The 13,215-nt window shown below is 42.8% G+C and overlaps 1 protein-coding gene across 9 annotated transcripts in view; it reads right to left on the reverse strand.

Moving 5' to 3' along the window:
• The window catches only part of LRRFIP1 (LRR binding FLII interacting protein 1), a 112,398-nt gene that overhangs the window by 32,500 nt on the left and 66,683 nt on the right, over window positions 1-13,215 (reverse strand). For 2 of the 9 annotated variants that reach the window (XM_027678072.1, XM_027678064.1), the window contains exons 9-12: window positions 10,626-10,682; window positions 7,071-7,151; window positions 4,828-4,893; window positions 1,454-1,531 (exon numbers count right to left, since the gene is read on the reverse strand). The exons of 4 other annotated variants lie outside the window; for them this stretch is intronic. In XM_027678072.1, the coding sequence (XP_027533873.1) occupies window positions 1,454-1,531; window positions 4,828-4,893; window positions 7,071-7,151; window positions 10,626-10,682 (282 nt within the window). The remainder of the gene's footprint in view (window positions 1-1,453; window positions 1,532-4,827; window positions 4,894-7,070; window positions 7,152-10,625; window positions 10,683-13,215) is intronic. 3 more of the 9 variants (XM_027678066.1, XM_027678068.1, XM_027678067.1) reach the window with 3 other exon arrangements.

Below are 13,215 nucleotides of genomic sequence, written 5' to 3' on the forward strand. Positions count from 1 at the left end.
GCAGGGACATCTTCCACTAGACCAAGTTGCTCCAAGCCCAGTCCAACCTGGCCTGGGACACTTGCAGGGGTGGGGCAGCCACAGCTTCTCTGGGCAACCTGTGCCAGGGCCTCACCACCCTCACAGGTTGGAATTTCTTTCTAACATCCCATCTAACCCTGCCCTCTGTCAGTGAGAAGCCATTTCCCCTTCTCCTGTCAGTATGTGCCCTTGTCCAAAGTCCCTCTCCAGCTCTGCTGCAGGTTCCCACGAAGGGGGACATTGAACACAAAGCAATTCCTTACTGCAGCCTACATGTGTTTCCCAAAGAGGAACACCCCAAGTGTCTGTGCTACAGCTCATGCTGTTGCTGTGGCAGCTTTCTTGCCGATCCAGATACTCCTTTTTAATTAGTCCTTAAGGCAACATTTACAGCAATAAAGTTCCAGCTCCTCAGCAAAGGCAGCGGGATGTTATGACTAGAGCAGCATGTTGTGTGTGTTAATTTACACCCTCCTCACCACTTTTTCTTGGAGATGTGGCAGGTAACACATGACAGGTCCCAGGAGAAAGAGCACAGTAACACTTGACTAGAAGGAAGGTTTCCGTGAAGCAAAGCCAGTTTATTGAAACTCAGTGCAACACTTCAAAACCCTCTATGGAAAATTAATGTTGTTACAGACTAGTTGACCGTAAGCTGCACGTTTCTTCTAAGAGACATCCTGCTGCACTCTGCTACTGTCACCACACTATCAGCCCGTGCTCGGGAATTAATCAGGGAAGATACTCAGAGCTGTAAACAGCAAAATGGAAACAACCACAAAGAGAAAGCACAGCATGCCACTAAAAAAATCAGAAGACAGTTACTTCGTATCTATGAACAGCAGATGCTGGACAAGCCTTTAGTATTTGAGCCCTGCTCAGCCACAATTTAGGAATTCATGCTGGGTACATGTTATCCTTCTAGCACTTCACCATGCTAAAGGGTCTTCAGTGCCTGGTACTCTACAGACCCATCAACATGTCCAAATTCAACCTCTGGAGCACCCTGCAGCTTTGCAGCAACACAACACCAAAATAACTGCTCGATGTAGAGAAACTAAACTGCGTAAATGCTGCAGTAAGATTTAGAGTTTCCTGATTTTAATCCCCAAAGGAGATGCAGTACTAGCACCAGTCTTTTTTGTAATACCCTTGCCAGTGTGCTTCATGCCCAACTTAAAATAAATTTAGTGCTGTCACACGAGTCCAAATTGTACTTTCTGTTGTAAAAACGTGCATCTGCAGCGAAATTACTTTGGTTCTGTAACGTCTCATCTGGTTCACCCCTTCTTTGTCTTAAGCATTGCCCAGAAGGTCCAATTAATACCGTAAGAAACTGTCTCATGAGGGACAGTGACCCCTTAGTACAAAACAGACCTTGAAGAACAGAGGAATGAAAAGTTCAGGGACAAAGATAAATAGAGGAGCTCACCACTGGACTGGCCCGAGCAGAGCTGGCTCTTGAGGATGCCCGAGATCCCGAACCAAGGTAGCAGCTGTACTCGGAAGGCTGCCGCAGGTAAACCAGGAACAGCAAGCAGAGAAAAGAGAAAGGCATTAGAACTGAGAAGAGAAGCAAGAGGGGATGTAGAGCATTACATCTGAAGTTAGTTATGAAAACAGTTTCATGCAGCTGGACAAAGGAATAGCAGTGAAAGAGAGCAGACACCTCAAGTGTTAATTTAAAATTTAAGGCAAGTAGTAAGTCCATTGACGGATCAGGTAGTTTTGATTATTTGAATGACAGAATACTAATGATTTATTTATATCTCTTAAGGTACCAGTCACAAGTAAACATCCCTCAGTTTCTATACAAAAGGCTCCATCCTACTTTCCAAGAGCTCTGAGGTTCTTTGGTAAATCTTTTTCCCATGTTTCCAACATTGTGCACGTATAAAATGAATCCATGGTCCACAGGTCAAAGCAAGAAACATTCATCCATCTGGGATTAAAGCAAAAACTGAGACCATCTCAGAGACTGAGTGTCTCTCCTGCTTTTCCAGCATCTGCAGTCTTCATCTCCTGCCAAAGAAAGTCTTAGGCCTTCTTAAAAGCAAACATCTAAGCAGTGATGCAGAACACACAGGGCTGGCTTGTTGCTGACAAGCACAAAGAATGTGTCGATATTGTTTTATTTCCAGAGGTTATAATGCAATGGAAGTAGAGAAGGGAAATTAAAGTGTCAGGGAAATAAAACTAAAACTTATTCTGGAAATAATGAGTTCATTTTATAGATGATTAAGACTTTTCCTCAGATACAAAAATGGAGAAATCTAAGGAATTATAATACTTTTAAGATGCATATACTCTGTCTTTTCTTAAGGTTTCTTTTATTATGTTACCTGACCACTACAGGAATCTCTGGACTTCTCAGCTGCAGAGAGAACCAGGCCTTCACCAAGCTACTGGAGGGCTATTTCAGCACCATTAGTCACACTAACAAAGCAGCACAGCATTGACTGGAAATTAAACTTACAGCACTAATAAGTGGTAAGAGAGTAAGCTGGAAATAACCCCAGCTAAACTACAACCACAAAGCACTACGTGCAAGGTACACAGCCCTTAGCAAGCCCTCAGGCAGGGCAGAACGTGGCCAAGCCATGTCCTCGGATACACTCAGAGGGAGGCCCTGGCACAGGTTGCCCAGAGAAGCTGTGGTTGCCCCATCCCTGGAAGTGTTCAAGGCCAGGCTGGACGGGGCTTGGAGCAACCTGATCTTGTAGAAGGTGTCCCTGCCCATAGCAGGGGGGTGGAATAGGATGATCTTTAAGGTCCCTTCCAACTCAAACCCTGCTAGGATTTTACGTCTCACATGATGTGACATTGGCTTCGTGCATCTGAGCTTCATTTCAGAGGTGAGAATATGCACACTGTTTACAATTACTGTCAGTCACACTAATTCCTAAATTAAAGACATAAAGTACTGAAGTAAAAATTTATATTCTCTTTTCTGATTAAGCAGTTCGAGCACGAAGCCTTGGCCATCACCAGTGGTTTATGTTTAACCTAAGAAGGGTTTAGAATAAATTTGAAACACGTGACAGGGAAGAAGTATTAATTACTGATGAGTCCAACATTAATGTTTCCAGGGCCTATTTATTCTGTGCATTGCAGGGCAGGCTATGGAAGCAAGTGCACTTGTTCAGCTGGCTGAGACCAAACAGGGCTGGGTTCAGCCTCACCCCCTGCGTTCACCCGACCATCCCAAAACATTCTTTGGGAACAGCTACCCAAATGGCACTCCCTCTCAGTGTTAAAAGTGCTGCAAGGTTCAGAGACATCAAAATAACCACAGATAACCTGGCAATTGTGACAAGGTCATTCCCTTGGAAGCAAACCCCTCCTACTTCAACCCTCTCATTACTACAGGCAACCATTCAACAGGAGCTGGAAAAGCTGGGTTACACACAGGCTTCCAAAGACCTGTGGCACAGGGTAGGATTGGGATGGAGGAAGGGGAATGAGCACCAGAGTTTTATTGAGCGTTCCCTGTTCAAGCTACTGACAGTGGGTGAAAGACTTGTAAACAGTTCCTGGGCCGAGAGCCCGCTGTAAATGATTTTTCTCCAGAGCAGCAGTGCATCATCTGGACCTCCGAGGGACTAATCCCAAACATAAGACAACATCCCATAAAAACACAGGGCTACAACCAGCTCAGCCTCAGTGGCAAACTCACTGAACTGCAGGCTGCTGCCACAACACTCCAAACAGGTCGGTATCAATGAATTTTCCGAGGCAGACAAAGGAAATCAAGGCAGAATTGTGAAACAAAAAGCAATTTGAAGCTTAACATCAGTAGGAATATGCACAGCACAACTAATGAAACAATGAGACTGCAAGAGGATGGCACAGCCCTTTAACAAGTGCTCAGTAAGCATTCTGGAAAGTGTTTCCTCCTCCAGGCTAATAAAAATGTAATGTTTAATGTTAAATTAAAATCAATATTTTGTCCTGAGTCTTTTTACTCTTATGGTCTTAGATGGTGGATTTTTGTTTGCTGGGGTCTTTTTGGTTGGTTGGGGTCTTTTTTATAATCAATGAGCCCCCAGGGCAGGAGTTAAGAATCAAAAGAAGACTGGCTTTTACTTTTTTTCCAGATGGGCACAACAGCAGCAGCCGTACCACCTGGCCCGAATGCCCACCATGACACAAAGGCCCTCTTTGAGAAGAGGTGAATGCATTTTCTGCCTTCTAATCTGTAAACCAAGTCCTGCAGTTTCTGTTTCTTGAAAGGAAACAACTTATACTGTTATTCCCCATATTGTTGCTCCCCATCAATGACAGAGCTCTCCGCTCTCAGGAACATGTAATTTGGAAGCTTTGTCATGAGTTAGCATGTATATGAATATAAAATATGTTTGAATATAAATCCAAGAAACAAACTCAAGCAAGCCATTTGTTCACAAAAATCCTTTGCTTCACGCTAGCATAGGATTGCTAATGTGGAACTGATTTTTAACTTTTTTTGTTAATTATTTTTTAGACTTGCATTTTTCTCAGTTTTCCAAAGAAGAATTAAGTCTCAGCGAGGGACAGGACTTCATGTACCACCTTTCCAAGGTGTTTTATCTGCAAACCAAGTGCGAAGCACGGCCAAATTCCCCTCTCTGCAGATAAATCACCCACTTTTTATTTCATGGAATCTCATGGAAACGGTGCTCCCACTTATGACGCTCGCAGCAGCAAGCTCTGGATCTCACACAGTTCATCTTAAATGCTCCTCAGCCCAGAAAAGGCTGAGTCCTGGTACATACAGATAAAGGGAGGACAGAGACACACAGCAGGGAAATGCAGAAAACATCTTACAGCACGAGAACTAGGGGCACTATACCGACGGCTCCCGCTGTAAACGCTCTCCTCGTACACAGACGCCTACAATTAAAACACAGAGTCAGCGCAGGAGTGGCAGGTCACGTTTCAGGCTGCAGAATTCCAAACTCACACGGTGCAGCGCGGAGGACGTGAGGGAATGAGCAGGATGTGAGAGGACCGGGACATCTCCTTGTGTGCAACCACAAGCAACATGCAAGGGAAGGTCTAACCTGGGAAACACCATGAGGCACGTGCAGAGTCTGACACACACCCCGAGTCCATCACACATCGTGCACTTCTAACCCTTCTCCCAGGTGTTAAAGTCAACACTCAATTCAATTCAACAGTGTTACTGCCTGTCAACAAAACGGCTACATCAATTCTTAAATTGTTTCAATCTGTTAAACCTTTATTTCTGGTGCTGGCAATAAGAGGAAAAACTCACACCTGATGAGCTTCACTCACTAGCCAGTTCAGTAAACTAATAAAAGAGGAAGAAAATGTGTATTTTAAGATTGGCTCCAGTTTAGCACAGAGATACATGGCTCAGGAAACACAAGGGGAGTAGAAACGCTAAGCTTTGAGAAACAGTTCTGAGAAGCTCATTTTAAACAAAAATGGTGCTATTTGTCTAAAAAAATTTGTAAACAGATTTTTTTTTTAGTTGTTAAACAACCAGAAAGAATTGATGTTGCCTCTGTCCTGCTCATACATGGAAACTAAGACAACCGTCTCCAGACAGACAGATACCCGTGACAGCATCACAACCCCACAGATCCAACAGGAATTAAAGGAATGATCAGCAAATCCAGGCCTGTACAAATGGCATTGCACACATGCAATCGGATGGATCGGACATCACAGAATGAGGTAAATGGACCCAACAGGAACCACAGACGGGTAAGAGACAACATGTGCATGGCTGGAGGTGAGTGGCTTCAGAACTTGTGTTTAAAGGATTAGTACAACAAACCCTGTAACTTCTGGCTGGCAGGGCATCGCTGTACAGCAGGGAGGGCTGAGGAAGACAAGCACAAAACTTTTTTTCGCAGAGAAAATTGAAACAAAAAAAAAAAGGCGCCTACAGCAGAATTAACTATCTTAGTGAGAAATTAGGATCATTACACTACAACAGAAGGCAACCCAGTATAGAGAATATTAGTCATCTGCACCATAAAAGCATTAGCTCTCAGCTCCCAAAGACTAAGAATACCAAGTAGACACGTTCACTTCCTACAGGAAGGGAGGACACGGCAGCATGCAAAAGCAAAACAGTGTAATTCAATTTTAGGTTGTCAAGTTGCTATTGTCTCACACACATTTGTGTATAGGAGCCAGAAAGGGTGTTTCTCCCCACTTCAACCAAAGCCAGAGAAAAAGCTACACAGAAGTGTTAGGATACACATTTTAAGTGTTTCGCACAGATATAGGATCAATTCTTGTGTATTTTATTATCCACAAATGCAGAGAAAATCCAAATACTTCAGGAAAAAATTACAAATACTTAAGTCAGAGCATGAAACAAGTGGTTCCGCTGTTAGTAACCACAACTCCCGAGATGCAGCAGCTAAACTCAGAGCACACACTGTATCTGGCAGAATTAGGTGCAAGGGAAACTCCAGCAGTGGTCCCCAGCCCAAGGCCTGCAGGCAAGGTCCTGCTGCAAGTCCCCTCCCTGCACATCTGCAGTGTCCCATCACTGCATCATGGTATTCCTGACTGCTGCTCCCAGCCAGGACAGGCTGTGGGCCCGGACCACTGCTCGAGCACTGCTTGCTGGCAAGGGGCTGGCCAAGCTCTGCCCACACACGGGACAATCCAACCTCCTGGGAATTGCTTCCTTGTAATTTCACTTCATGCAGACTGGATTGTCTTAAGCTCACTAGACTGACATCATGAGCAGAGGAGTTGCCTCAAATAGAGAACTTCAGTTAATTAAGATTTCCCTTATTTTTCCAGACCAACTGAAGCCAATATCAGACAAAGTAATTGTAGGAAAGGGAGGAGCAGCAAAGGAAAACTAATTGTGCTCCTTTTAAAGCAGTTTTCCATTACTCATTCCAATCTTAAAAGGTCTGATTCGGTTTTGGTTTGTTGTTTTTTTTTTTAAGTTTTACTTAAAAGAGCTACAGAGTCTCTTGACAATTGGTCCAAATTGATTCCTAAGGACAAGAGGTTGTATTATCCAAATGAAGTCAGGACAAGTCCAGGCCAGATGAAGCCAGAGGGCAACAGACCCAATTTCCATTTTGAGAAGAAAGTTGAGATGTGGAAGCGTAGCCGCTGTTGTGCAGACCCAGATCAGAGTAGTACGAAGCCTGCGTTAACAACAAACAAACAAACAATCCCTGAGAACTGGGCTTTGTAACATGAAGCCGAGCTCTCAATTCCTTTAAATGGGAAGCAAAAAGTAAATCAGGTGATTACAAATTGCAAGGAGTCAAATTGGTCACAGGTGCCAAAAAAACCAGAGAACTGCATTAAAGCTGTGAGGGTGTGTGAGAACTGTGTGCCCTTCCAGGCACTGGAAAAATGCACTGGTCAGAGAGTTGGTCAGCTTCCTTCCAAGTTCATGAGGAGCTTATGCTCTATGAGCTACACCCATAAGAGATGCAGGAGAAGGTGAGATGCTGGGAGATAGAAAGCAAAGCCGGGGACCTAAACTGTTGGGTGTGCCCAGCAGGAAATGTGGGTAGCCCACTGTCGGATACAGCAAGGCTGAGTGAAGTGGAAACTCTTGTGTAGGAAGTGAGACTGTCTAAATCAAACACCTTATTTAAATTAAACCCCTTCTTTTATGCAGCTTCCTACCTTGCCTCCAGCCAACCCGGGACTTTGGTCCACCTACTCGGTCTCCCCAAAATTAGGGAGATCTTAATTCAACTCCAAGTTAAACACTTAAAGTACTAATAGTGACTGACTTACAACTCCAGTGGACTTTAAAAATCACCCTTACCCTCTGAAATCCTGGTTTGTCCAGTATGATATACAACATCTGCATTCATTCCCCAGCACCTGTATGGAGTGTAGGATGCCAGGTCAGCTCATCCACTGCTGGGTGTTATCTGTGAGAACTTACGCTGTGCAAACACCTCAACACAAGCACGTGGGGCTTGCCAGGGAGGCCGACAGCAGTAGGGTATTTATAACAGTATTTTGGCAACTCAGTATTTTGGCTTCCCAAAAGCTTTAGGAGAAGCCCCTGTGGATATGTTACGTGTCTAAATAGAACACGCAACAAGACGTTGTGAAAAACTTAAGCTGTTACAAACAGTTGCTTTTAATATGCAGGAATATTAAATTTGCAAGTCAAGGCCTTTTGAATGCAGGTTGGAAATGCACATATAAGACATTATGCCTTTTACAGACCCACAGGAATCAGGAGAACACAGGCATACCAGGAAGTATACTTTGCATTTTCCTTATTTTCAGAAAAAAGAGCAGCCTAAAAGCACATCTGAGATGTGCTAAGGAAGTTTCTGTGCTGTACCAGGGCCAGCTGCACCTGGAGCCAAGTGTCAGGGTGCTCACCAGGAAGGGGTGCTCAGGGGTGAGCACACGCTGCAGCACGAAGGGACGGGAGGAAATGCTGCCTCCTCACATCCCCACCCTCCCGAAATGACTCGGGTGCTCACTCAGTCTCCTGCAAGAAGTTGCAAAGGTATTTTCAAAGCCTCCCAGGCACTGTTTATATTTCTTATTTTCCCACGGGTGTGTGCAGGCTGGTGGGAACGGTTGTTCTGGAAGATCTCACACCTTCGCCTCCTTTGCTACACTCCAGAGCCCTCCTTTTCCAGCTGCTCTCTGACATTGCACTTCTCCAGTAATTTTCAAGGGGGTCTAGGCAACCGAGATACTCTGCTTTCAGTAGCCAACTTCTTACAAGCCCTAACTCATCTTTGCCTCATCACTATGATCCGTGTAGGTGTTAAGTCCATTCACAAAGGAGGGAGATCTATGGCAAATTAAAATAACTTGTTTGCCCTTGACATCAGACTTCTGTCACTACAAGCAAACAGATGTGTGGTTAAGACACAATACCCACAGGCACAGACTGAAGGCAAATCACTGTCCAACCTCAGAAAGAAACAACACAAAAACAACCAACCCACAGGTGAAAACCCTTGAATCAATGTTTGTAAAATAAGACTTTCACTGAAAGGAAACCTGAACTAAACTAAGCTTTAAGAAATTACTTTCATTCTCACATAGAGAGCCTGCAATTTGCATGTGGACTACCTAAACTCATGGCATTAATCACATTTAAGGAATCAACCTGTGGCACTACAAACGCAGTGTCCACGTGGAGATCAGTCTGTTCTGTAACTTAGAATTGGACACCTATTTTGGAAACAACTATTACCAGCACTCGTCCCTTCCCTGGCGACCTGAAGAATTTTCCTCTTGTTTTTCACTGTCACTTTGACATCTTTATGGTTAGATTTGGGCTTTTTGGAGAGAGGTGAACGCTAGCCAGACTGGCATCAACTGGGTTTCAGCTATTCTGAGTTACCCCCGAACTTTCCTCTGCCTCCTAAAGTAATGATTAATCTGAATTACCTTTAGTAATGAAAACTGCCAGGAACTAATGATGTTGTTGTAATGAAGCTCTACACAGACTAAACCTCCCTACTTACTGCAAACCCTAATATCATGATGATTTTAAATTACTTGAATGGAAGCCAAACAACTCCTTTTCCCTGGAGGACAATCCTGCAGGTCTTTTGCTCTCCCTGCAGTCCTTGGAGCACTGGAGTATGTCAGTAAAGAATAAGAACATAATTTGTCACAAGTACTGCATAATAAAGCTCCTTGAACTCATCAAACTGTCCAGCAAGAGTGCCAACAACAGGACATGCTGTTTTGTTAACAGTTTAAGCAACAGTATTTCATTGTCTCTTATCAACATACACAAGCTAAATGCATAAAACTAGATGGCAGCAACAATTTAAAATGGACATGAAATATAAGGTCCCGTTTCACTGTTTATCCAAGCATCTGCTTAACTTCATGCTTACAAAGTAACCCCCTGAACTCTATCTCATGTTTAGCATGTATTGCTCAAACACTTGGCTAAATGGAGTCTGAAAGGGAGTTTATTTTCCCCTCAGAAACAGAGCTTTAGTCTGCATACCACTAAATTTCTTTACAAGTATTGATAGCACAAAGATCACCAGGCTCTGAGCTTTTGTGTGGCTTTGTTAAAATAAAGGCAAGTAAAAGAACCCAAATAGTTTCCCTCCCTGCCCCCCAGGCTCTGCTTCAAGCAGTCCCTTTAAATCATTTGCACAAACCCCAATATTTAACAAAGCAGGACGATGAGCTGCTATAATTGACACAACACTTGTGCTGGAACAGAAGGGAACATTGTGACCCTCATACGCACAATGGAGTTAATAATTAAGCCTTTTTTTGACAAGAGCATGTTTGACAAAGTTGAATAACAATCATTCTGTTGTCCAGCATGTGGAAATCCTCCATGCCAGGTGCTGCCAATCTATTTCTTGCCACAATTTTAACTTTTACCCAGTTTAGCTTACCAGTTAAGCAGTTCTGCCTTCCAAGTTCTACTTGTACCAAATTCTGAAACTTCCCTTCCCACTCATGGCCTGATTTTTCGTTTTTTATTTCCCATCCAGCTTAGTGCTGCACCTCCGTGTCTGACAAACTTCAAACCCACAACATGCAACACAGGAAAAGCCTGCTTTACCACAGGAAAGAATTTGCTAATTAGCTTTAATCCCATTAAATAGAGCAATATAATTTTATAGCAATATAAATCATCTACTAACCCTGCTAGATTTTCTACTCTGGGATGATCCATACACGTCTTCCTCATAACCATTGGTCTGTTATGGAAGGAAAGGAAAAAAGGAAAGAAAAAAAGGAGAGACAAAAATTGACGCAGACCCAAAAGGGAATTTTTAAGCAAATGTCATCACTCACGAAAAGCAAAGGCAGAGACAGAACTTTTCAAAGATACACCAGGAACAGGAGAAGTGCAGGATGGGGTCATGATTTCAAACATGAGGACACGAACATTTGTGTCACTACCTGTATACCAGCCAAAAATGTCAAGGATACTCCTGCCTGCTTTTTTTGACTCCTTTTTTTTTTTTTTTTTGCCTCCCCTATCATCACTGCTCTGTAGCCCCCATCTCTTCAAACACTCTGTGAGGGGAACACATGACAAAAAGGGGATGAGAGACCGCAATCAAAGATATATATCACTATAGTTAATTATACCTCAGGCAGCTAAGCAGTTAAAACGCAGCAAATTGCAGCGAAAGACTTCATTCTAAATTTATATTTGAGAAATTCAGCCTAGTAAGCATGCAGTGATGTATGAATTCTCTTCTTTTTAGCTCTTCTTTTTAATTTCAAGCATCAAAATTAAACCCAGGCAATAGCCATCTGCCACATCCTAGTATTTTGTGTGGCAGTCCAAAGGCTAATAAGAGATTTGGGTTGGCTCAGCTGTCCTCCTCATGGCCAGCCTTGTTGTCATTGAGCTGTTTTCCCTCAGAGGAGGAAAAACAACCTCAAGCAGGGTGAGATGCTTCAAATCCCTATGGCAGCAGCTCCGGGAATAAAACAAAACGATCACCACAACTCAGTTTTTTGTCTGGAAATGCAATGTTGAAGAAAAGAGTACACTCCCAAAAGTGACCTCAATCAATACCATTAAAAGCTCAGGTTTCTCCAGCAACTCACTGTTCTGGCATCACCTCACAATGAGCCCTGGTTTAACACTGAAAAGGAGGAAGCACTCTGTGTGTTTGAGGTGGGGGGTTTAGTGGAAATTTAATTAGCATTTCTATTCAAATGAAGTTCTGAAGTCCAAGTTTTAATACATTCCTGAAATGAAAATCCATTAAAACCAATCTGATTCAATTTCCAAGCAAAATATTTATCATCTACTATACAGCGGCTTCCATGAAAAATTAAACAAATTAACTTGGAAATCAGTTTGGAGCCAAGCTGGGAACACACTTCTGGGAAAAGAAAAGCTTAGATTCTCTATTGAAATGCAGTATTATCACCCCAAATGGAGGGCAAACATCCAAGTTTCTTTTTCCAAGAAGAAATGGTTTGAAGTACTTCTAAAGCCTTCTCACACAGCTTGGCTCCTTTCCAGTTTTTACTAGCTTTTCTTCTTTAAGGCTCCTTGAAATTCTCTAACACTTCCCTGAAGAATGGTTAAAATGGATCTTCAGGAACTGAAGGCAACACTCCAGCTCAGCCTCAACAACACTGTGCAGAACTATTACTTCCACCACTCCTTTTATTACTACACTGAGGAATTAAGTTTGCTTTTTTCAGCTATGAAATACTGACTAAATGAAACCTCAGATCACTATCTGAACCATCCTATTACTTTGTAATAGTAACTTCTTTTTTCCCAGGTGTGGTATTCCTCATTTATTTGTACTGTTATTTACTTTTGACAAGTTGTCTCCTATTCATCAATATTTTCAGTCTAACCTCACATGAAACTGCCTTCACTCCCTGCACTTTGACAGCCAGGCAATACAGACTCCTGGAGAACTGCTTTTCCCCCTTTAAAAAAAACAGATATGCTGTCTTAGATGGGAACAGACCAGCTGAGATCCTTTCCAGCTGTCTCATTTTCTAACAGTTATTTTTCATTCCTTTTACAACACTACATTCCTTTGACAAGGACTAGATCTGGCCCAAGGTTTCACTTAATGTCATGCACAGACATGCCAAGAGCCTTATAGTCAATATAGTAACATCTCACGCTTCTCCTTTATGCCCTTAAATAATTACCCTGCTTAGAGAAGTTAAGTTGATTTGACATAATTTTCTACAAATCCAGGTTAATTTTTTATCACTTTATAGTTCAGGCCCTTCTAAAGGAATTTGTTTCATTTGCCCTGGTGTCTTTCAGATTTCAGACTGAAACCCCATAGCTCAGGTCATTTCCCTTGCTACCATGACCCAGCCTCTCCAGAAACATCTCCAGTGCATATTTTTGAAGACAAATGCTCCAGACAGCTCTGGAAGAGAAGGGTCAGTTTTATCAGACCTTGTTGACCTTTGTTCTCTGCTATGTTAACACACTAAACATCCAACCCTAACCCTCATGAAAACCTTAACAAATAAAATTGCACACTAGGGAGGCCAAAAGTACTCAGATTTACTTGTTCTCCCTTCACGTGCCATTGACTCTCATTCCTCTCTGTTTTTAACAGACGTAGAAAACCACCTTATTGCCATTATGTCCATTTCACTTGTAATGTTTTTTACCTCAGACTATGGTTCGTGCTGCTCCTTCAGGCTTTCTCAATCCCACATCCAACTTCTGCTCCTCAAAAAAGTCTCTGCTCATTTCCAGTGTACTGAAAAACCCCAACCCAG

The sequence above is a fragment of the Neopelma chrysocephalum genome, unplaced genomic scaffold (assembly GCF_003984885.1).
Source record: "Neopelma chrysocephalum unplaced genomic scaffold, ASM398488v2 Primary Assembly neopelma1_44, whole genome shotgun sequence".
NCBI lineage: Eukaryota > Metazoa > Chordata > Aves > Passeriformes > Pipridae > Neopelma > Neopelma chrysocephalum.